At 35.5% G+C, this 25,542-nt stretch overlaps 2 protein-coding genes across 2 annotated transcripts; one reads left to right on the top strand and one right to left on the bottom strand.

The window, feature by feature from the left end:
* Window positions 1–3,352: 3,352 nt before the first annotated feature.
* Window positions 3,353–13,046, bottom strand: LOC140058786 (probable imidazolonepropionase). The gene is made up of 8 exons (XM_072104526.1): window positions 12,770–13,046; window positions 12,083–12,180; window positions 11,654–11,718; window positions 11,278–11,555; window positions 6,906–7,131; window positions 6,108–6,326; window positions 4,522–4,682; window positions 3,353–3,628 (listed from the first exon to the last, which is right to left on the bottom strand). The coding sequence occupies exons 1-8, from the start codon at window positions 12,964–12,966 to the stop codon at window positions 3,532–3,534; spliced, it is 1,341 nt and encodes a 446-aa protein (XP_071960627.1). The 5' UTR covers window positions 12,967–13,046; the 3' UTR covers window positions 3,353–3,531.
* A 2,125-nt stretch (window positions 13,047–15,171) lies between these two features.
* Window positions 15,172–18,657, top strand: LOC140058297 (mycothiol acetyltransferase-like). The gene is made up of 4 exons (XM_072103861.1): window positions 15,172–15,420; window positions 17,697–17,706; window positions 17,930–18,057; window positions 18,304–18,657. The coding sequence occupies exons 1-4, from the start codon at window positions 15,172–15,174 to the stop codon at window positions 18,655–18,657; spliced, it is 741 nt and encodes a 246-aa protein (XP_071959962.1).
* Window positions 18,658–25,542: the final 6,885 nt, after the last annotated feature.

The raw sequence follows: 25,542 nt of genomic DNA, 5'->3' as shown, positions 1-25,542 counted from the left end.
TAAAAATCTCTTGGCATTCAACATTATTTGTGTTTAAAAAAATTATGAAACATGTGTTAAGACTCTCAGCTTATCACGAAGCATGTTTGTGTCGGAACGATGTTAGTGTTAGCCATTAAACATCCGGAGTTAAAAACGCAAGTAGTTAACCATAGACTTATGAACAGTCTTCACGATAAGTGACCAATGAGGTATAGGCCATGATTTACAAATGCTACTGTACTCTTTAAAGGCCAGGTGCGGGCCAAAAATGTCTAGTGATCATACATTCCAATAATTATCGATCTATATTTTTCCCTATGCGTCATAATTTTTGGGATTTTATTTGTGTTACACAAGCTTGTTGAAAATAAGCGCTTTCTTATCAGTGGGGGGATAGTTCAAATTACACAGTAAAATCTCTATTCTTTTGTACACACATTTTGTAAATAGAGAGGCATTTTAAAAAGCTATGAAAAATAAACGGTGTGGTAAAAAATGTTATCAGATGACTAAATATAGGTAATATAACTTGAATATTACATTTCTGATATTTTTATTTAACTTCAGTTTTATTTTCATGCTATAGCAAAAATTATCCACCGTATATCCACCATCTTGTTTCACCGTCTAGGGAGTCATCAGACATGTTATTACATTAGGTTAACTACCTAACTACTGAAAAAAAGTCTTTAATGCATGAATGATCTTGTTCGTGGCCAATAAACAAGTACGAACCGCGGAGAAAAAACACAAATCCTGTAGAGTGGTAAAATAAACACTAAAGACACAAACGTAATAGATAAGTCCAAACCTTTATTGCAACAATGTTTAAACGACAGCAAATGGAGTACTGTTGGAAGCCTAACTTTGGTTCTATTTTAATAAACTGACCATAACCCTGTAAATCATCTCACTGGCAAGTAAGGCGCAGTATTTAAGTAAATTAATGAAGCAAAATCAAACTGCATCTGGCCACGGGAAATACATTATATGGTTCTCATAGCTATACCCTTTTCAAATTTGGTGCAGGATTTTTGTAAAATTCATAACCAGATTGTAATCGCATGCGCAAAAAAAAAGAAGGGCCACGTCAAGGCTGCATATTTGGCGGCAACTGCGTGGAAACCTAGCTCAAGTAGTTTAGTATAAATGTTTAGATTGGAATTACACTACGACACATTTTTTTAATTATTAACTGAATCAAATATCACCATAGTTTAGTTTGTCTTCAGAGAAAAGTTTCGGAACCTTTTTTGAATGCTGGACTAAATTTTGCTAGAGGTGTTGAAAAAGAAATATTTCCCATGGCCATTATACACACATTTCTATAATTGGCAAAAACAAAATTAATGCAAAAAAAAAAAATTATATTAAACTATTAAATTAAATTTACTCTCCATAATCCCTAAGTGAATTACATATTTTGAATCAGAAAATTGTCAATGATTGGATAGTACAGGCAGAAATTGGGTTGGAGAACCTTAGGGTAATAAATTAACAGTAAATTGACAAAACTAAAAATAAAATTCAACATGCACATAGCACCTACGCATAAAAGAAACATTTTGTATTTTGGTTATTGATTTTATAACTGGTGGCGTAACGCCTATGAGCACTTACTGGGTAAACAAAGGGGGCCATGAGCAGAGCCAAGAGGTTTTAAAAAAAAGGCATTAAAACATTTTTAAAAAGGCTAAAAACGAGGGCCACTTTGGGTCCCTAAACCAGGGACCTCGGGTCTCTGTGTTATGTCACTAATTGTAACCAGCTAATAAAAAGATAGTGAGTAGCCACAAAATAGACAACTGATGAATTGTTACTATATTATGCAGGTACCCACTATAAAGATCCTGAATAGTAAGGCAATGAACTCTAAAGTACAGTACACTTTAAGTAAAAAGAACTGTCACCTCTCACCAATGATTACAAGTAAAAAGGTTCAATTTTGTGTACAGTACATGATTGGGTCACAAATTAGTGTCAAAAATTAGTATCATTGGGTCACAAAAGTGTCACAAATTTGTGTCATTGGATCACAAAAGTGTCACCCATACAGTAAGTGTCATTGGGTCACAAATGTATCAATATTATCATTTTGTCACAAATTAGTGTCATAGGATCACAAATGTCTCATTTGGTCACAAAAGTGTCACAAATTAGTGTCATTGGATCACAAATTAGTGTCACAAATTAGTATCATTGAATAACAAAAGCGTCACAAATTAGTGTCATTGGATCACAAATTAGTGTCATTGGATCACAAATTAGTGTCATTGGATCACAAATGTGTCACAAATTAGTGTCATTGGATCACAAATGTATCAATATTATTATCATTGGATCACAAAAGTGTCACAAATTATTGTCATTGGGTCACAAAAGTGTCACAAATTAGCATCATTAGGTCACAAAAGTGTAAAAAATTAGTGTCATTGGGTCACAAATTAATGTCAATGTCCCAACTTTTACTGAGGAAATGCATACTTGACTTACACTAGTCACAAACAGGATACAATAAAACTTAATTGACAAAACTGTTAATTGACTAAAAAAATTTGCTCAAATAAATACTATAATTCTTTATGGTATGGTGGTACTTTAACCATTTTCAAAAACGACCATAAAACGATTACTTTATGTTTCCACACAATAGTATTTGGGTCCTTTAACCCGCAACTTACACCCTTTGTAATCGTATAAAGGTAATTTTAAGAGTTTTAAAAAACAGCTATTACCAATATAAATACCAAATTTTCATAACCATTACAAAAACATACATAATGGTGATATAAAAATTGTACTGAACTTGTAGAATGTCATTTTAGAGTTAACATTAGAAAAATACATGTAAACAAAAATATATATATAATTTTCTATTTTTTTTCTATTTAGGAATAATTTTACATTTTAAAAGGCTAAGGATTTGGTTCCAACGCGAAGACAAATTTTGACAGACATTGATGAAAGAAAAGAAAAAAAGAAAAAAGATAGGGCACAAATAACATAATTGCAGAATATTATATCAATAACTATAGTTAGAGTTATACTAAGTCGAGGTTCATATAAATTTATGTTGTTATTTCATAAAACGTGTGTGTCTGCTGTAGGGGGTGGGTTCACAATCCCAAAAAATTTCCATCAAGACACAATTTATTTAATTATTTAAATATCATAAATATTAAGACAATTAGTTTATTTTTAAAATAATTTGTCCGAGTACTTTTGGGAAGAGTGCACTTTTATTATACTTCCTCAACCCGTGCAAATTAGTATATAACCACATATTAAGGCAGAACAATATTTATGATATTTTGAATATATTTTTATGTTTGAACAATCGCTTTATACCTGCATTTTAAAGCTCCCGATACACAATTTCTGGATTCGTTATTGATAACAACATTCGGTTTTATTTTATTATTACCTTATTAAAGGGTGGCCAAAAACAGTAAACACCGACAACCAAGAGACCTTCACAACAGACTAGTGACTCCGTCGCCTAGTTAGCTACCTAGTTCTTATAGCATGTCTACGATTTCATTTGTTTTATCATCGTTTGTCCCGTTGGTAGGCGACATCTCCTTGCTTGATCACATACTCAATCAACCTTTCATGATTAGCCATCTGGTATACTAAATGCTCCCATCTAAAAGCAGAATAAATATAATTTAACAACCCGAGCAATGACCAATGATCTTCCTATCCATGATGCATCTTCAAGTGAGGACTTAATTTTTGTGAAGGCTGCTGTTCTAAATGGCAAATCATTATGTTTTTAATGAGACTTTGTTGATTGCTTGATATGGAAGTCTTAAATTGATGCTGGTACTGTATTACTCTACTTGTTTGTGAAGGTCAGCAATGTCACCTGCGGTCGAGTTAAGCGCATGACTAGCCTGGGGCTTACGTAAGTGTTGACAGAATCCCTGGATTAAAAGGCTATTATTTTTTTAACCATCTTTAAAGATGGTAACCCTTTTCAAATCTGCATAAATTGTTACAACAATTTGTAACATAGTTTGATCTTTTGATTTATTACACGTTTTCATACACACATACGCAAACCTTGAGAAATCTCGGGAGAAAGCAGAGTGGGCATAAATATCCTGTTTCAGATTAGGAGCTTCACTCTGTCCTTAAAGCTATAAATGCGTGGTTGTTACCGTTGGTTATATATATTGTATGTTTGACCATATATTTAATCTGGGGTGGATTGCTATAAGCCTATAAAGTCTATAAAATATATATATAAGTCTATAAACGGTCCAGCTAGCAAGTAGTTTTTAGTATAGCACATTGCTATACCACAATTTTGTTATAATTAACATAATTTGTTTATATATATATATATTTATTTTTAAATAAATCGTAAAAAATAAAACAACAGTGATATTGCTATGCACACATGACATCACAGTAATTTACGGCAGCAAAATCAGAAATCTCACAATTGTTCTGAAATCATACACACTGTACATCTCTAATTCCGTTGTCAAAATATGGTTCTCGGTTTTTAACAACAAAAACAGATCCACTTACCTTGGTGTGTCTAGTATCAAAACGTCGCCGTATTTACCAACTTCGATAGAACCGTGAGTTGAAGATTTACATAGAGAAGCGGCAGCGTTAATAGTGGCTGCAACAAGGGCTTCTTGCATCGACATTCTTAGGTTGACACAGGCGAGGTGCATCACTAAAGGCTAGAATTGAAATGATAGGGTTATTTTTGTTGACTCCTAGCACACTGAACAAACTACATGTAAAGCTGGCTTTCCTGTCGACAGAATGTTACGAGTTGCGTTTAATTGACAGGATTCAAGGTTTTTACAGGAAAAAGGGGTAAAAATGAACGTCATAAATCGTTGAAATCTGCAATTATTGAACTTAAACCGAGTTCAACTTCAACGTTATGATCATTAAAACTGACCAATCAAATGGTACACAAATTACGTCATTGCAGTTTGTGAAAAAATAGGTACGCACTGACAATTCTTAAATTTTTACTTGACGATGTTTTTCACCTTTTTTGTACACTTTTAAAGCAAACACGCACACTATAATTTTGAAATGACAATGATTTTAGTGCAAACGTCAAATCCATTGCAACACGTATATTTCCGAACTCTGTGAATTCGTTGGGAGTTGCTCCATAGCCAAACTGTTTAAGTTTTGCGCGCTTGATGGGAGTCGCTTCGCGTGCACAGGGAACCCGGTCTTCATAGAGGAAGTTTACCGAAATACCAGTGCATACAAGTCCAGTGAAACAAACAAGGGAACATATATCTGTTAGTATTGCAGAACCCCTATACAGGGAGACTTTTATTAGAGGGAGACTTTTATTAGAGGGAGACTTTTATTAGAGGGACACTTTTATTAGAGGGACACTTTTATTAGAGGGACACTTTTATTAGAGGGACACTTTTATTAGAGGGACACTTTTATTAGAGGGACACTTTTATTAGAGGGACACTTTTATTAGAGGGACACTTTTATTAGAGGGACACTTTTATTAGAGGGACACTTTTATTAGAGGGACACTTTTATTAGAGGGACACTTTTATTAGAGGGACACTTTTATTAGAGGGACACTTTTATTAGAGGGACACTTTTATTAGAGGGACACTTTTATTAGAGGGACACTTCTATTAGAGGGACACTTCTATTAGAGGGACACTTCTATTAGAGGGACACTTCTATTAGAGGGACACTTCTATTAGGGGGACACTTCTATTAGGGGGACACTTCTATTAGGGGGACACTTCTATTAGGGGGACACTTCTATTAGGGGGACACTTCTATTAGGGGGACACTTCTATTAGGGGACACTTCTATTAGGGGGACACTTCTATTAGGGGGACACTTCTATTAGGGGGACACTTCTATTAGGGGGACACTTCTATTAGGGGGACACTTCTATTAGGGGGACACTTCTATTAGGGGGACACTTCTATTAGGGGGACACTTCTATTAGGGGGACACTTCTATTAGGGGGACACTTCTATTAGGGGGACACTTCTATTAGGGGGACACTTCTATTAGGGGGACACTTCTATTAGGGGGACACTTCTATTAGGGGGACACTTCTATTAGGGGTTCTACTGTAGTGTAACTTGAAAGAAACTAACCATTGACATACAAAATGCATTTGGGTTAAAGTCACTCCCCAAAGCAACAGGAACCCCTTGTTCAATCATCTTCCTGACTGGAGGATGTTTGAGCCTCAGAATGTACGCTGTTGTTGGCAGAATGACAGCCACACTCCCTGCTTCTGCCATAGCTTTCATTCCAGCATCGCTAATTTCCTCTAGGTGGCTGACTGCTTCAGCTTTTAGCTCTCCTCCTAACTGCAAAGGAAACAATAAGATAATCATACTACAGTATAGAGTACAGATGCTACAACTTTGATGACACTAAGAGCAATACTAGAACACCTCCCTTGGGACACTACACTCAATTTAAGGGGACACTTTCTTATGAAACTAACAAGAGGGCAATATATTTTGTAACCCAATCCTATGGGGATATTCTGTTGGGTTCTTCTGTTTTACCACTAAAGCTTGGTTCCCACTAGAACGTAACGCAAGGACGTAAATGCAACGCAAGTGTTTTAACCAATGACAAGCAAAGTTATAGACAGTTAGCAATCACAAGCGAATAAGCTATCGCTTGTCATTGGTTAAAACGCTTGCGTTGCGTTTACGTCCTTGCGTTACGTTCTAGTGGGAACCAAGCTTAAGGTACATAGGGGGCACCAATACTATGGGCACACTTTGTTGGTTTGCTATAAAAAAATATAATTGGCCAACGTCATTGAAGGGATTTCTTCAAAAAGGGGCTTGTTTACTGTACCCATCTAATAATGGTCAAACCCTATGATGACTAATGAATCATATTTCATATTATTTGAAATATCCAAATTGTACCTCAGCAGCTTCCATTGGATGAAGTTCATCCCCATGAAAATTAAGAGCAAGTCCAGCCTTTCTGCCAGCATCCAGAATTCTCCTAGACTGGTTGATGTCAAACACCCCTTGTTCACAGAACACATCAATGTTATCAACCTCTAACTCTCCTTTTTCCATAAGTTTCTGTATTTCAGGTAGCTGGTTTACTATGACGTCTCTGGTTGCCGATTCAGCCGTTTGGTCACTGCAGCACAAAGCAGTATTTTACTTTTTTAGAATTTTTGATTGAATACAATTATAATAATACAAAATTATATAGCGCACATATCCACTAAAAGTGCTCAAGGCGCTAGCAACCACATACAGTAGCTGATTTAGTATCCGATTTCTTTCTCTTAATACATATTTAATAACAGGAGCAACCAGTTGCAACCTCCGCCAGTAGTAAAGAGAGAAAAAGGATCAAGAATCGTGATAAAGATCCATCTTGTAGTTTTGATGTACGGTCTAAAATTAGCAAATAATAATAATGAATTTAGATCTGGTCTCAAAAGCTTTAAAAATGGAATTGATTCTGCTCTGACCACATGTGGTGTAAATTTAGTAAAGATCCATCTTTTAGTTTTTTGACGTCATCAAATATAACATTCAGGAGTCCTAGGCAGGGGTAAATCAGTATAATAGGAACTCTACATATAAATATATACAATTAAATAAAATATCTAGTACATAAAATCATTTATATAGATAGTCCCGCCTACATAACAACAGCGTCCAGTGACTTTATACTTTACACAGGAATAGAATTTGATTTGCATTAACAAATTGCATATGTTAATGCAGACGTGAATTGTACAGCGCCAGCGATTTATTGCCGACACACTTTCTTGCAAATTGTGAGGGCTGAATAAAAATATGATTTATTTAACAACCAGTTATTGGACTATATAATATTTATTAATGTGAGTCCTTAATGGGAGAAAAAGTTTATTCTTGCAGGTACTGTACTGTACTTTGTGCACATAGTATGTGCGCAGGTTCTATGTGCACAGTTACTATGTGCACAGTTACTATGTGCACAGCTACTATGTGCACAGCTACTATGTGCACAGCTAGTTACTATGTGCACAGCTACTATGTGCGCAGCTACTATGTGCACAGCTACTATGTGCACAGCTACTGTACTATGTCACATGAACTATGTGCACATGAACTATGTGCATAGCTACTATGTGCGCAGCTACTATGTGCGCAGCTACTATGTGCGCAGCTACTATGTGCGCAGCTACTATGTGCGCAGCTACTATGTGCGCAGCTACTATGTGCGCAGCTACTATGTGCGCAGCTACTATGTGCGCAGCTACTATGTGCGCAGCTACTATGTGCGCAGCTACTATGTGCGCAGCTACTATGTGCGCAGCTACTATGTGCGCAGCTACTATGTGCACAGCTACTGTACTATGTGCATGTGCACAGCTACTATGTGCACAGCTACTATGTGCGCAGCTACTATGTGCACAGGAACTACAGGCCTTGTTTTTTTTAAATTGTAGGTGTGCTAAAAAAATTGCACTCCTCAATACAGTCAGGGGTGCTGTAAGTGTGCTGTTTGTATTTTGGTGTGTAGAAGTTTACGAAATTTAAGCGTGTTGTAAATCGCACTCCTCAAGGGCAGTTTAGGAGTGTGTTAGGCGAGTGATCGCACTTGCTCGCCTTAAAAGACAAGGCCTGAACTATGTTCGCAGGTACAGGTACTATTTGTGCAGGTACTATGTGCAGAGGTACTATAGTATATGCACAGGTATTATACTATAAGGCATATAACAACAACTACTGTATCCAGCTAATGCTAGAGTTTTCTAGATACAATAACTATTACAATAACTATGCATCCTCTATCATAGTTTTCAAAAAACACTCTTAAAAAAAATAAAAACCCATCTTTTTTCTTTTTAATTTCTTTCTGTTTTTTCTCTCAGCGCTTTGGGACAATCTTTTGATTGTCTAAGCGCTTTATAAATTGAACAATAAAGAAGTGAGTGAGTGGCCGAGCGGTTAAGACAGTGGAACCGTAATCACGTAGCCATAACATCGGCAGGGGTTCGAGGCTCACTTACTCCATGGTTCTGGTGGTAGAACGAGTCTTCTCGGATAAGGACTATAAACCGTAGGTCCAGTGTACACAACTTGCTCGTGTGCACTTTAAAGAACCTAGTACATCTTTCGAGACGAGTAGGGGGTTACCCCGGTGTATTAGTACATCACAGCCACTGATCACCAACTGGGCCCTCTGGTATGGAACGCCTCCTCCGCCTTCAGTTCACAATGGTCATGCAGTACACACCAATCGTCATGCAGTACACACCAATGGTCATGCAGTACACACCAATGGTCATGCAGTACACACCAATGGTCATGCAGTACACACCAATGGTCATGCAGTACACACCAATCGTCGTTAACATTTATCATGCAGTACACACCAATGGTCATGCAGTACACACCAATGGTCATGCAGTACACACCAATGGTCATGCAGTACACACCAATCGTCATGCAGTACACATCAAACATCATGCAGTACACACCAATCGTCATGCAGTACACACCAAACATCATGCAGTACACACCAATGGTCATGCAGTACACACCAATTGTCATGCAGTACACACCAATCGTCATGCAGTACACACCAATCGTCATGCAGTGAAATATTGCGTAATTTATACCGCCACCTATCGACAAAATCGAATATCACGTGACGTTTATTAGACGGCTGTAAAACTAGGCCATCGACTCTAAGATTTCTTTTATGTTTGACAGGTTTCGATCCAAGTCGGCCCTAAACCGTCTCGGCCAAAGTCAAGTCGGCCTCAAGTCAACTCGGCCTCAAGTCAACTCGGCCTCAAGTCAACTCGGCCTCACGTCAACTCGGCCTCACGTCAACTCGGCCAAAAAATAATCGGTAAACTCGGCCCCGTTAAAGTATGGAACGCAAAAAGTGCAAATGAAGGGGATTGATAAAATAATATTTCTTCACAATTTTTTAACTATAAATAATTCAGACTTTTAATGAATATTAATATTTAGACAATAATATATTAGCAAAAAAAATAGGAATGATTTCACCAACTTTCCTTTATTAATACGTTTAATAAAATTTTAAATTGCACAATTGAAAACAATTCGTAGCTGCGCCTCCCTGCGCCTTTGGCAGCTTTTTCGATATCTACAACTGCTACGTGTTTTCACTGACCGGGGGATTCCCCTTTTTTTTAAACGCAAATCATGGACAAAAACGATGTACAATCATTTTTTCTATGGCCAAATGGTGGAACGTAGGCCTCCGTCTTCGATTTACTAAAATGCGGTACCTGCACGTGTTTTTGTAACACGCGGGTACTTATATTCATATTGGCAATGAGTTCATTTTTTTATATGATATTATTTAATTATATTTTTTTTTTTTATTCATTTTTTTTTTAAGCGTGGATAGTAAGAATCATAATAATATTAAGCACTTTTTGCATTCCATACTTTATTGTGGCCGAGTTGACCGATTAGTTTTTGGCCGAGTTGACGTGAGGCCGAGTTGACGTGAGGCCGAGTTCACTTGGGGCCGCGTTGACTTGGGGCCGACTTGACTTTGGCCGAGACGGTTTAGGGCCGACTTGACCTGCACCCGTTTGACATACTGTACTTATTTTAACCGCTACACATCTCTGTGAATGCTCTGTTTTTTATATATACAATAATTTATTATGCGAGACACAGGCGCGGCTAGGAGGCCATTGCAATTATTGAATTCCATAAAAGAAGTTTAAATAGTCTTAGTTTTACAGCCGTCTAATAAACCTCACGTGATATTCGATTTTGTCGATAGGTGGCGGTATAAATTACGCAATATTTGACTGCATGACGATTGGTGTGTACTGCATGACGATTGGTGTGTACTGCATGACAATTGGTGTGTACTGCATAATGTTTGGTGTGTACTGCATGACGATTGGTGTGTACTGCATGACGATTGGTGTGTACTGCATGATAAATGTGAACGACGATTGATGTGTACTGCATGACAATTGGTGTGTACTGCATGACCATTGGTGTGTACTGCGTGACGATTGGTGTGTACTGCATGACGTTTGGTGTGTACTGCATGACGATTGGTGTGTACTGCATGACGATTGGTGTGTACTGCATGACCATTGGTGTGTACTGCATGACCATTGGTGTGTACTGCATGACGATTGGTGTGTACTGCATGATAAATGTGAACTGAAGGCAGAGGAGGCGTTCCATACTCTGGGAGATCAGTCTTTGACTGAAGAGGTCACCCAGTATAAAGATAAAACAAACAAACAAACAACATTACATTATAAAATCCTACCTTGGAATTGAGTGTGCGCCACAAAAAGTGCTTGATATATCAATCGCCATTTCTTTTTTTGCCTTCTGAATCACCTTTAGCATCTTAATTTCCGTCTCGGTGTTCAGGCCATATCCACTCTTGCATTCCACTAATGTCGTGCCGCAGCGAAGCATTCCGTTTAAGCGTTGTTTAAGTGAAGCATATAGCTCTTTTTCTGTCGCTTTCCGCGTGTGTTCTACTGTAAAGTTAATACCGCCCCCAGCTTTGTGAACGTCCATATATGAGGCACCTGCGAGCTGGATAAAAATTAAATAAAATAAACAAATAATTTAATAATTTGTATAAGTATGATTTAAGTTTCCATGGTTAGAGATATATAGTTAGAGATGTTTACCTTTAACGAAAATTCATGCACTCTATCACCTGCCCACACTGGATGCGTGTGCCCATCGACCAAACCTTTAAAATAAATTATATATTATTATTTTTAATTTTAGGCAAATTGGTAAGGATAACCACAAGTGAACTCAATCACTGTCCTTCTCTCAAAGGTGGCTCTCCTGTTCACACGACAAACATAAACATAAGATGCTCTACAAAATCAAAGACTTATTACAAGTCTTTGGGAGTGGAGTTGCAAATTGTCATGAGAACAAATCCTGACATATGACAGGACATGAACCCATTAGTATGTTGTTAATATCATAGAATTTTTTCATGATGGAATTAATGATTTGGTACAGCTGCTAATTGAAGGCAAAGTTTATATGAGAAAAGAGAAAATACAATATTTATCATTTTTATCAAAATTGTTTTATTATACCTGGTATAACACATTTTCCCGTGGCATCTATAATCTTGTTAAAACGCACGCCTTTCGTTAGTGTGGCTGTACTTCCAATTCCTTTTATCAAACCATCACTGAATAGAAATAAAGAGATATTTTAAATTAAATTTTACATCATGAGACAATGACAGAATGTAGGCCGGCCGGCCTTGTCTGTAGGTAGACAAGACCTGTCTGCCTTATTAGTAGGTAGGCCTGGGCCAGACAATTCGAAGTATAACCAATCAATATTATAAATGTAGACCATGAATATGATGGAGGATACCTCCATGTGTAGACAAGGCCCTATTACTAGCCCAGTAGCAACTAAAATGCCATCAATAGTCAATACATTATTTTAAATTAAATATTGTATTATTATAGTAGTAGTACTCTAGATAGGGCCTTATTATACTTATAGGACTAAAGGGGAATCCGACTAAAGTCGGACTAGCTACAATAAATAGCATGGATGAAGGCCTAGTATCTATGAATTTGAATGAATGGCTAGGCCTATATAAATAATATTAATAATTGTATACAAATGATAGTATTAAATGTATACAAATGATACAAAAAATGTCTCGTCTAGACCTATGTCTCGTCTAGTCCCAGAGCCGAATCGTCCCGGGCCGTTGTCTGACTGTCACCCCCTTGTTGAATTGCGTGCGTGCGAAACGTTACCTTCCGATAACCAGGCTAATACCATTGCTGCCACTGTTTTGTTCTAGAATAACTGGATTTTTCATAGCTTCACCACATAAAACTCTCTCTTTATTATTACAAACCAAAACTATTTGTTTAGCATTTCTAATTAGTAACTTTTCGGTTCTCATTTCAATGATTGATTCGCTAGGCCTCCGTACTACCGGTCCGTTCATCGTGTGGCCCCAGCGCAATTCCGTGCTAGCTGGATACAAAACAAGCTACAGATGATAGAGAGAGATGGCCTTGGCCACCACCTCTCTACACGCCACATGCTATCAGCAATAGCGCCACCATTAATAGTATGTGACGTCTCTCTCTCTCTCTCTCTCAGATCTCTCGAAGTGCCATATCATGAGACTTTGGCGATCATGTTGTGCCACAATTCTCTGTCTATTGCCATGTTCAGCAACTCCATTTCTTTGGTATTCACGCTTCTATTCCGAATCCATTCAGCTATGCTGGCCAACCAAGTGACTCTTTTTCTCCCCCTGCTCCTTCTTCCTTTTATTTTCCCAGTTAATGCCAAGTTCTCCAGACCTCCCTTCCTGATCAACACATGTCCCATGAATCTCATCTGTCTAATCCTAATATCCTTCAGTAGTTTCCTGCACACTCCAGCTCTTATCAATACATCTATCAATATGTGACGTATAGTATGCAAATGATTGATTTGCATAATTTAATCAAAATAATGTTTTAAATCTCGGGCCACCCACCACATACCACCGAACAATCCACCCAAGAAAAAAAAAGAAACTTCTGCATGCAGTTTAAACCAAAATTATGTTTTTAATTTCTGTTGTGTGTTTTTTTTTTAATAATATGATAGTTGTAAAGATGTATTGTTCTCCAAAATCATGAAAAATAAAGGTATATAAAATCTGACTTTTACTAGGCCATTTGCAGTTTTAATGAAGTTATTCAATTCCACAGGAAAAAAAACAAAGAATGAAAATCTCAAAAGACCAAAAACACAATTGTCTAACAGAAAATTTGACTATGTTTTTCTTTTATATTACAGTTTTTCAGGTAAATAGTTTTTATGCCGATCAAATTTTTGGTCAAAGTGAATAACTATTATGTGACATAAAATGGCTTATTCAACAACAAAATGTAAAAAAAAAATGTCATTGCCAAATGACCATATATCTTTCAACTATCAGAACTCATAAATCAAGTCGTTAGGTATAAAATTTACAAAGTAGGTCACGTCTGTATTTGTTTTTCTTTGTTTCAGTATGACTTGCCATTGTATTATTGAGAAGAATTCGTGTTATACAAGTTGTCGGCAAGCATATGTGTGTCTTGTGTGATAAAAACAAAGTCATCTTTCCTCATTAACCAAACATTAAAATATTCTTCAACGGGAAATGCCGCACCGCCTCATCTTCATTACATACATATGACGGTACTTCGTTTTTTACGTTAAAAAATCTAACGCATAAACATTTTTCAAAATACGGGTACTAAAAAGCCATTGTAACATTTTTTTTACAAACATATTGTGAGGTCATGAGTTTTTGAAAGAAACGTTTTTAAACGTAGTTAAGTTTTATTAATGATGTGCGCTGTCACTTTACCGTAGAGATTGACACGTGAAGTAAATATTGTAGGCTATAAATAGGCCTATCATCATTTTCTGTCACTCGATCAACTAAAAGAAATTTAATTTTGTATGTGCTATAATTCCGACGAAGCTTTTTAAATAATAGGCCTACTTGTAAATCCACAGACAAAAACACAATAGCACAACAACTCTCCAAATGTATAAATAATTGTAGGCCTAAGCGTATGCGATTTCACCAATTGTATCTTTGTTCATGTTGACCTAAATTATATTTTTATCGTATATTTGTAACTTGTATTTTAAGGCTGGTGGTCCGTATATACTGGATAATGTCGATCATTGGTTGAACGTTCGATTCATATTATTTTATTTCAAAATTACTGTATAAGCCTGTCATTATAATTAATAGTGTTCATAAGTTTATAGCAAGGAGTATAGGAGTGAAACTTGATTATTACTTTCACTATAGAGAACATTGTTTTTAATCGTTTGAGAGTAGATAATACAAAACCAGTTTTGTTGTGAAATGTCTCCGCGACCGAAAATGAGTCTTGAAAATGTAAGCGTGAGAGACGTCAAGCCGCTTGACGTTGAATGTACAAAAAAGTTGTTTACAGAAGGAATGGTGGACTATACGACTTATTTCTACAACACAGTTCATTCATTTAAATATATATCGCTGCCTACCACTCTGTTTACTTTTATCCTATGTGCACTAGTGTTACATTTGACGTCTTCGTTGTTTTGGGTTTTCCTGTGCTTCTCACTGTGTTTCGCGTGTAGGTTGTACCAAGAAAGTCTGTGGTATAAAATGTACACTAAAATTGCGTTACAAACGAGTATAAACGAGTTTTTGTTTAACGACCGCTGTTGTTACAAAGTGGCTGTCTTGGATGACGTCATCGTAGGGACTGTTGCTGTGCAAGAAGTCGGAAGAGAAACGGCAGAGCTTTTGAGAATGTACGTTTCTGCTAGCTGTCAGAGAAATGGTGTCGGAAAGATGTTGCTGGATGCCGCCGTCAAGTTCTGCGTTGAAGCTAGATATACAGAAATCACACTCGTAACAGGGGCTGGAAATAAAGCGTCTTCGTTTTATAGGAAATGTGGATTCAATAAATCGAAAACCATGTCTATACCGGCGTCTGATAGATCATCCGTTTTCACTCCGATTTCAGTTCAAGAAAAGTATATCTTGAAACTATAGAAACGTGGCAGCGGTAATTTGCGTATTATATTATACAGATATTGCGTGCTTAGAGGTAATATAAGATTTGACATCCCAGAGGGAATGGTATTTTGCTCGAGTGAATATATATTTACATATGCTATGAAATGTTATATAATATCGTATTATTTCGTTTATTTATTTCACCAGCATAATATCAATATCATTACATACAGTGCTTAAGCAAGGTACATCGATATAATAATATTGAACAGATTTTATTTTTGTTGTACTTGTAATAAATTACCATTCCTTAAAGATGTATTGTCCCTTGAAACACAAAAAATGAATGTCAAAATATTCTAAATTTAAATTTGCCATATCAAAGTAATATTAAAGTTATTCACTTTAAGTCGACAATTTGAGCCAAAAACAACAAGTTTACGTAATTAACAGGTAAATTAGATTGATTACATTTCATCTGGAAAATCGTCGCGAGCAAAAGTAAACAAAGATTTCAAACCACGAGTACGCATTATGCATGATGCTAATTAGGATTGTTTACAACTTGTCACGGTTGAGAAGGTGTTTTCACACAGATCGTGAGGAAGTTTTATGATTATGCATACAGATTAGCCAAACAAGCGCGTTGCATTATGAGATGTGTTTTGATCAAAAACTTTGACTGGAAGTCAAAGTTATTTTTTGAACAAAAAAACTTCTGTATTTCAGTTAAACAATTTTTTTTCGACTAATTTTTTGTGAAAGTTTATAACTATTATGAAACTTCAAAATGACCTACTTTTTTTCGAAATCTTTAAAAAAAAATTGTTTTGGAATTAGTCAAAGGGACAATACATCTTTAACATTCTTGAATAAGATGTTTTGATTTAAGAAACCATGTATAATTAATAAGAACAATCAGGAAAATTCCAGAAGTGCTATCAATAGAAACTGTAATCCAATAGAATAAGAAGTATAAAGAACGATCTAGAAGGATAGGAACATCTTGTATATAAAGGGATGTAAAACTATTGTAAGGTTGTTGGATATTCGATTGTAAAAGTTATTGTGAAGTTGTTGTTTAAAGTGGTTACTGGATTGTTGAAAGTTGATTGAAATTAAAGCTTTGTTTTTTAGTTATTTTACAACTTTTTTGATTTTGTATTTATACTTTTATGTCACAAGAGAGTTTCTAAAGTATTTTCAACCGCTCAGAAACATACCTAATAGGAGTTCTTGACATAATTTGGTGGCAGCGGTGTTTGACATAATTTGGTGGCAGCGGTTATTTCGATCTGTTCGTACTATGCACATTCTTATAAACTATAATGTATTGCTGTAAATCTAGCAACCCTTTTTGAGTATTGCGAGAATAATATGTTATGTGCATTTAAAGTAATGATCTATTAAAACCTTGTAAAATAAAAATTACTCAAATAAATGATGAGATAGTACATTAATATTAAAAATTATATTTTATGGATATGGGTGCATGATGTACAGTCCATTACACGCGGACTTGTCAAAATCGTGTTTATATTTATATTATTGATGCCTATACTTTTACACTTCTATAATTTCTTATAAACAATTAATAAAAAAGATTTAAAGAAAAAAATTATTATGATTAATATTTATAAATGAGTAAATGATTACAATTATTGTACAGTGATTTTATTATGTAATATACATGCTATTGTTGAATGAAAATTGAATAAAAGTGGTGGATGCCACAAAAGAAAAAATAATATTAATGTATTAAATTATAAAAATATCAATATCATTAAAATAAAAAATAAATTGCAGGGGTTTAATTAAATTTCGTCTATATCTTTTGGGGTAAAAAAAAACCGAAATAAAATTAAAAAACAAATTGTATACTATAGCTTTGGGTTATATATACGATACAAGATCGTTTAATTCATTTTTACACTTTTTAACAGGTTTTTTAAAAGAGCGATTTATTGTAAAAACATATGTCGATGTATGGCAAAGATGGAATTAACTTACATATTCCTTAATTACGTTGTTTCACAATAAAAAAAATCATAGGGTTAATGTCAGAAAGAATATGTGTGACAGTGTATATTATTTTACGATTAATTGTTTAACTGTTTATGATAACTCACCATGCAACACTTACATTAATCTTCGCATCAACTCTATAGGAATGTGCGGGTAAGAGTGCATTCTTCAAAGGAAAGCAATTATCACTACATGTATAGTATATCTAAATAACCAATTAATAACAAGTAAAATGTTGCGCATGCGCGTACAGTACGTCCAATCAATCTTATGATGAATATCAGAATATAAACATCGCTCGACAACCCAGTTTTCAGTTGTATGTTTCATAGACCAAACATAATTACAGGTATTACCTTTTAATTCTTGTATTCAGAACTTGGTATTGAAGCTGCTGTTTGGAAAATGCATCCACAACAGAAAGTTGCTTTTGAAAAAATCATTGTCAGAGATATAAAGCCGAACGAAGAAAACGATGCTTTTAAGTTATTTGAAGAAGGTATGGTGGGTGATTACAGAAAATATTTTCACAAGGCAATCCACTCATTCGCCTATCTTTCTCTACCTACCACGAGTATAACTTATATCTTATGCGGCCTGGTGTTGTATTTGACATCTTCGCTAATTTGCTTAATAAGCGTTTTTATGTTGTGTTTTAATATTCGGTTATATCTGGAATGTCTCTGGTTTAATCAGTTTACGCAAATTGGAATACAAAATAGCAATATTTTGAACACTTTTGTTATGAAGGAACGTTGTTGCTATAAAGTTGCTGTTTCTGGTGATGTCGTCTTAGGAACTGTCGCTGTCCAAGAGATTGGAAATGACACTGCGGAAATCATGAGATTGTACGTCTCCAGTTTGTGTCGCAAAAGAGGTGTTGGAACTATGCTGATGGAAACTGCGATCAAATTCTGTATAAACAATGGTTATAGAGAAATTTGTCTTGTCACAGGGGCTGGGAACTCCAAGGCAATTTCTATCTACAAGAAATACGGATTTACCGAAGTGGAACGGTTCTTGATGCCTGTACCTGATACAATTTCGTTGTTTAGACTAAAGTCCGCTTCACTGAAATACCTTTTAAAAATAGACAAATCGTAATAACAATGAACTAAAGACATTTGTATTATGTACGACAGCCACTCAATGTTAAAGAAACTTACGATGCATAAGGATACGTCTTGACTCGTCCGTACTGCCTGGGTGTGTAGAAAGCGACGACCTCGAATTGGACCACCCCAACGACCCGGGCGACCTCGAATTGGACGACCCATAACACGAAACCGGCGACCCCTATAGCCTGGCCTAGTAGGCCTAAGTGTGGTATAACATCCCGAAGCCGAACATAGCCAAAGATCTTAAACCATATCTTATCGCAAGCAAGCAAGCAATTGATTGAAAAAATACAGAAATATCGCCATTTGATACTGAATGTGTCGACACGAACAGATATGGAACGCGCAAGAGTGCATCAATAAAACTGCATTCGACTCGATTAGCACACGAAATATCATAAACATGGCAACAAAACAGGTCAAAACGGCCACCTTTCAGCTGCGGGTAGGTTTGACCGTATACAATGCATGTGTGAAATGTAAAGCTTTCTTATGGCCCTCCCCATGCACATGTTCGCAACACGCTGCTTGGTAGGCCTATAGTGTTATTTATAAGAAGACGAGATGTAATTATACGTCCATGGTTTAACCATGTAATGAATAATATTTATTTTTTTTTAATTTATTTTGAATATGTCGAATGCAGTTTTAATGATGCACTCTTGGCGTTCCATATCTGTTCGTTTGTGCGTGTCGATAAATTCAGTATCAAATGGCGATATTTCTGTATTTTTTCAATCAATTGCTTGCTTGCGAGTATTATATAAGGTACGGTTTAAAGATCTTTGGCTATGTTCGGCTTCGGGATGTTATACCACACTTAGGCCTAGGGCTAGGCTATAGGGGTCGTCGGTTTCGTGTTATGGGTCGTCCAATTCTAGGTCGTCCAATTCGAGGTCGTCGCTTTCTACACACCCCTGAGTTGAATCCCGACGAGACGAGTCTCAGGTCGTCGGGAGAGCTTTAAACATGTTTCTCTCGTCGGGCCTCGTCGTACAACGCTGTCTGAGATGGCCTTTATACTGTGGTTAATTTGATCAATTATCTTAGGCCTACTTTAAGCCATAGATTTTGCTCGAGACTCAATCTCACATTAAATTAAATGTCATTTCATTTATGGAGAAAAATGTATTTACATTTTATTACGCTTCATTTCAATTCATATTATATATTTAAATGTAATGCACAATGTAATAAAGATATATTAACCCACATTGATATTATAAGCAGTAATAAAGAATTGAAGACTATAATATTGTAAAAGAAAGTGAAAAAAAGATTATTTTCTGGTCATTTTTGAAAATCAAAATGCCCTGAACCATGTTCGTCTCGCCAATCGAGCTAGCATTCTACTAAAAACCTTTATACAGGTATAAAAAAGATGCGTGTCTTGTTCTACCATCAACATCTACAGTAACATCAATTTTTACCAATAAAACTTATTTTTAGACAGTCAGATAAGAATTTATTGAATAAATAAAATGGTCTAAAATCATAATGAAGGTTGGGTTTATGTCTAACAAAATTGTGTAAGCCTTGTACAACGTTTTAATAATACACTCAATTAGGACTATCATATAGTACAACTGCGTTGTGTGGGAACCACGCTTAACCAATATTATTGGTTAAGCGTGGTTCCCACACAACGCAGTAACGTGACTAAAAGTGATGTATTGCGTAATCACAAGTGGAAACCAACTACGCAACAGTGCTGCCGTTACGTTGCGTCGCTAGTGGGAACCACCAAGCTTTAGAGACCTGTTGAGTTTTGACAACGTATGGCCTAGGACCATCACGTCACATTAATAATTTTATATTCGACATTTTGAGTCTGTTATAGAAAATAATGTTCAAGGTTGTCTGATGCAATTTTTGAAATAAATGTATATGGTTCTATCAAGTTGTAAAATACGTGGGTGTGTAGAAAGCGACGACCTCGAATTGGACGACCCCAACGACCCGGGCGACCTCGAATTGGACGACCTAGAATTGGACGACCCATAACACGAAACCGACGACCCCTATAGCCTAGCCTAGGCCTAAGTGTGGTAGGCCTATAACATCCCGAAGCCGAACATAGCCAAAGATCTTTAAACCATATCTTATCGCAAGCAAGCAATTGATTGAAAAAATACAGAATATCGCCATTTGATACTGAATGTGTCGACACGAACAAACGAACAGATATGGAACGCCAAGAGTGCATCATTAAAACTTCATTCGACTCGATTAGCACACGAAATATCATAAACATGGCAAACCAGGTCAAAACGGCCCCTTTTTCAGCGGCGGGTAAGGTTTGACCGTATACAATGCATGTGTGAAATGTAAAGCTTTCTTATGGCCCTCCCCATGCACATGTTCGCAACACGCTGCTTGGTAGCCCTATAGTGTTCGTTATAAGAAGAAGAGATTCAATTATACGTCCATGGTTTAACCATGTAATGTATAATATTTATTTCTTTTTAATTTATTTTTAATATGTCGAATGCAGTTTTAATGATGCACTCTTGGCGTTCCATATCTGTTCGTTTGTTCGTGTCGACACATTCAGTATCAAATGGCGATATTTCTGTATTTTTTCAATCAATTGCTTGCTTGCGAGTATTATATATTTTAAGGTATGGGTTAAAGATCTTTGGCTATGTTCGGCTTCGGGATGTTTTACCACACTTAGGCGTAGGCTAGGCTAGGCAAAAGGGGTCGTCGGTTTCGTGTGATGGGTCGTCCAATTCTAGGTCGTCCAATTCGAGGTCGCCCGGGTCGTTGGGGTCGTCCAATTCGAGGTCGTCGCTTTCTACACACCCTAAAATACGTAGCATATAACCAATACAAAATCAACAGCATAAAGTTACACATTTCAGTATTTGAAAAACCTTCTTTATGACTCATAACACATCAACAAAATGTTATAGTTTTTAAGGTAGAAGAAATGTAGTGAAATAATTGATGAATTCAAGGTCTGTCTGGAAAATTGATTCACTATTCAACGTACAATCATAATATTACTACCAACCAAGGACCGTATATTGGGGGTGAAACAGCTCAGCTAGTGTATGCAAATATATAATTGTATGCTCGATTGTGTAAACTTTGACCTAGCCCACAGCACGCGCAGGAGAATACACACCTGTAAAATAATACTAAAATCCACCTCATTGTGTGATTGCGATTCTACATTTTGACATTATTTATAAAGAAGAATAAAAAGCCATAGATACATCAATTTATGTATTATAGTATGACTACTATTATTGACTAAAGTAAAGCAATACCAATTTTGCTAAACATGCCTATACATATTATATTCATACACGCATTTGTCTTTAACGAGTCCCGGCTCATCATCAAATGATTCTATGAAATGTCATGTCAACGTCAGATAACGAAGTAGATTTATAATACCTTTAATGCCTGATTCAAGTATTTAATATTGGAGTGACATCAATGGATGACAACTGATGGTATGATGACGTCAGTAATGTTATAAAGAGATATGTATTGTTACAAGGACCATGGATTATTCTTTAATCAATGCAAGGACCAACAGAACGCCGCAGTGTGTTATCCAATTGACGACTTGACGCGTGGCCGACTTGACTTTGACCGAGGCGGGTTTGGGCCAACTTAACCGGCTGCGATTTTTTTTTCCGTACGAGAGTTCCTCCATCGGTTCGTTTCGGACTCAATTGACTCTTCGGTAAGCCACCGATGCTCACTGATGCGTGACAGCAACCACAAGACAAAACGTGAGCAGCTTTTTTTTTCACGAGTGACAGATTTATACATACTGTACATACTACTAGAGGCTAACTATACTCACTGTAAATATAATAATAAATATTAATAGTAGTACTGAACGTCATTGTAATAATAATAATAGGCCTAGAATTTTAATAATATAATACTGTATGTACCATCAGATTCACAAACAGTAACACACATACAGCAGCAGCACTTTGTTGGTCGTCACAAGCAAGGCCTAGCTAGCCTAGCACTACGCTACGTGTGCTTCAAATTCAATGTAGTACATTTCCATCTACAGTACTATTTTTTATTTTAATAAAATGAAGTACAGTAGTAGGTTAGAAATTATATGTACAGAAGTAACACTAACAGATGTTTTTATCAAGAAAATTAAAATTTTCTTCAGGTTTTTAAGTGTAACATTTGAAAAATTTTATACATTATAGGCCTAGTATTAGTAACATGTATTCTTGTAAGTTGTAATGTAGAAACACATGCTTGCTTATAAAGCGTTTAATATTGTGTTAATTTAATAATTATTGATATCTTGGCCGGTGGAAATTTCGAATTAAAATGAACAATTTAAAAAAAAAATTTATTTCAGAAACCATAATAAAAAAAATAAAATCAAGAATATGGAATACAGAAAACCGATCTTCATGACAAGATGATAGTAGGGTGTCACGAAAGCTAAGACCCCCTAAGACCTAAGATCACGAAAGCTAAGACCCAAGACCTAAGATTATAAATATTTATATTTATTTATATAATTATAAGCTTCATGGAAAATGCGTTTATTAAATGTATTTGTACTATTGCAGTCGTGTCAGTACCGTAATTGAATATTTTTTACTTTGCATGTATTTTTTATGATTTTCCAAATTACATATACACATAATAAACAATAATATTAGTTGTAGGCCTATAACTTAATTAAAAATCCAAAATTGCCTATATTAAAAGTCTGAAATCTTTATTTTTCAAGATTGGGGATAATTAATACGTACACCTTTAACGTAAAATTTCCATTACCTTACAATATAAATATTAATTTAATAATGTTATTTTAAAAGGTATAAAAAACATACACTGTGCATAGGAATTCCTACTGTACATAATCATTTTAAATTCAAAAGTAATACCTTGCATAGGCTTACACAAGCTTGGCTAGGCTAGCCATGGGCTAGCTACAATACCATAAACGATAAGAAAAGAGCCTCTCGTTCGTGACAAAAGGTCGTTCAACCATGGAGGTATTTTATACCTCCATGGTTCAACTTAAAAAAATAATATCTGATACGACCTACTATTGGGTCGTAGACCTAAATATCTTCAATATGCTATTGGGTTCTTAATGTAATTACTAAGTAGGCCTAGTATTTATTACTTAATGTCATCAAAACTCGTATTAGTGTAGATTCATTTTACTATTATGAGAGCCTGTGTGAAAGTATTAGCAAAGAATTCTTTGGTATTAGCTCGCGGTTTGTAAATGTTTGTATTATGTTGTCACGCATCAGTGAGCTGACTTTACCGAATACCGAAGAGAGTCGATTGAGTCCGAAACGAACCGATATGGAGGAACTCTCGTACGGAAAAAAAAATCGCTAACCGGCTACCCCATTGAGAGTTATAACTCGACAGCCGTCCAGCGATCTCAGTACTTTATTAACATCAACATGGCGTGCTGCAAGTGTGCACCATATACTGGTCGCTTCGTTTTCCCAGGACGAACGTGGGCAGAAATCATGAATAATTCATGATTAATTATGACATAATAGGGAACATTATAGAGGGCGCTTACTGGTCTACATCAACAGTGAACAATCGCGACAAGATTATCTGCTAACAAATGTTATTCATTTTTTCAATTTTTTTATGCTGGCTCCAAATTGTGGCCATTTATTTCCAATATAAGTTTAGGTAAAATCACTGAACAGCTTCAAACGTGCGTTTAAACTGTCTCTGATCTCGATATATGGTGAGTAAACACCACCACCCTTTATATATAAATCCAAAGGCAAATTACTGAAAAATCAGTTGCTGGATCTCAATGTAGATACCCAATCAAATTATCAAAAAGCTAAAAAAACATTCAGAAAATCTTCATATTATATTATATTGTTATTTATTTGTATGCTGCCGTATTTGTTCACTTATTTATTCATTGCTTTTGTTTTTATTATCAATATTTGTCAAGGGTGGTTATTAGCTTAAAGATATGTGCTCCACATAGATCTTAAAATATGCATCCTCCATGTGCATGCTTGTGGGTGCCGAATGTGGAAAATAAATTGAAATATCACTATTTCGAAATTAATCAAGCATAACAAATAGTTGAACTACTGTAGTGCCATCAAATATGTACGTAAGTATGGTGTGTATAACGCAACGTAAAGTGGTATAAACAAAAAACACAATTAACTTTCCGCCGAGAACAACTTGTATATTTTGTTATATTCTCCAATGTAAGTATACCAAGATTTTTTTTTCTAATTCAACAATAACAATGACAACAATATTCCAAATTGTATTTATGTCCCAGATCGTAATCGTCACAGTGTAATGTAAAATGTGCGTCGTTGTACAATTTCACCTGTCTTTTAAAAATAATTCCATATAAATTATTATTTAACTGTAGAATTTCTTGGTTTAATGTAGTCCTATTATTAACCAAATTATTTTTAACTTTTTTGTTTTATTTATATATAATAAAATAGATATTATATTATTATATTATTATTATTATATTATTATTATATTGATTTGAAAAATAAAATACAATAAACAAAACTGCAAAGGCATTCTATAAATTTCCTGGACAAAAAATTTGCTTATTAGTATTAATAATAATAATTATTATTTATTATACCTGTACATAAGTATGATACTTCCGCACATGAAGATCTGAAAGTCGTGAGTCTATAGGATTTTTAAATAAGTAAACACGTCACTCAGGAGATATCACACACATTATGTTAACAATTAAGCATGTTCGGACTTTTATCTACCGGTACATACTATACAACTGGCGGAAGTCATATATATTTTTGATTCATAAATATGACCTAAGATATTAGTTTTAAATCATGACCAACATAATATGTCTATTTAAAAATCTTAT

The sequence above is a fragment of the Antedon mediterranea genome, chromosome 9, assembly GCF_964355755.1.
Source record: "Antedon mediterranea chromosome 9, ecAntMedi1.1, whole genome shotgun sequence".
Classification (NCBI taxonomy): Eukaryota; Metazoa; Echinodermata; class Crinoidea; order Comatulida; family Antedonidae; genus Antedon; species Antedon mediterranea.
This window is presented reverse-complemented; position numbering and strand designations above follow the sequence as displayed.

What these genes read in the sequence shown, in the direction of transcription:
- LOC140058786 (XM_072104526.1), bottom strand. Translation starts at nt 12,966, where the DNA reads ATGAACGGACCGGTAGTACGGAGGCCTAGCGAATCAATCATTGAAATG. An exon ending in ATCCAATGGAAGCTGCTGAG is followed by an intron (nt 6,327 to 6,905) that starts GTACAATTTGGA and finishes TTTCCTTTGCAG; the next exon opens with TTAGGAGGAGAGCTAAAAGC. An exon ending in TTGATACTAGACACACCAAG is followed by an intron (nt 3,629 to 4,521) that starts GTAAGTGGATCT and finishes TTCTGCTTTTAG; the next exon opens with ATGGGAGCATTTAGTATACC.
- LOC140058297 (XM_072103861.1), top strand. Translation starts at nt 15,172, where the DNA reads ATGTACACTAAAATTGCGTTACAAACGAGTATAAACGAGTTTTTGTTT. An exon ending in AGTTATTTGAAGAAGGTATG is followed by an intron (nt 18,058 to 18,303) that starts GTGGGTGATTAC and finishes TTTGTTATGAAG; the next exon opens with GAACGTTGTTGCTATAAAGT.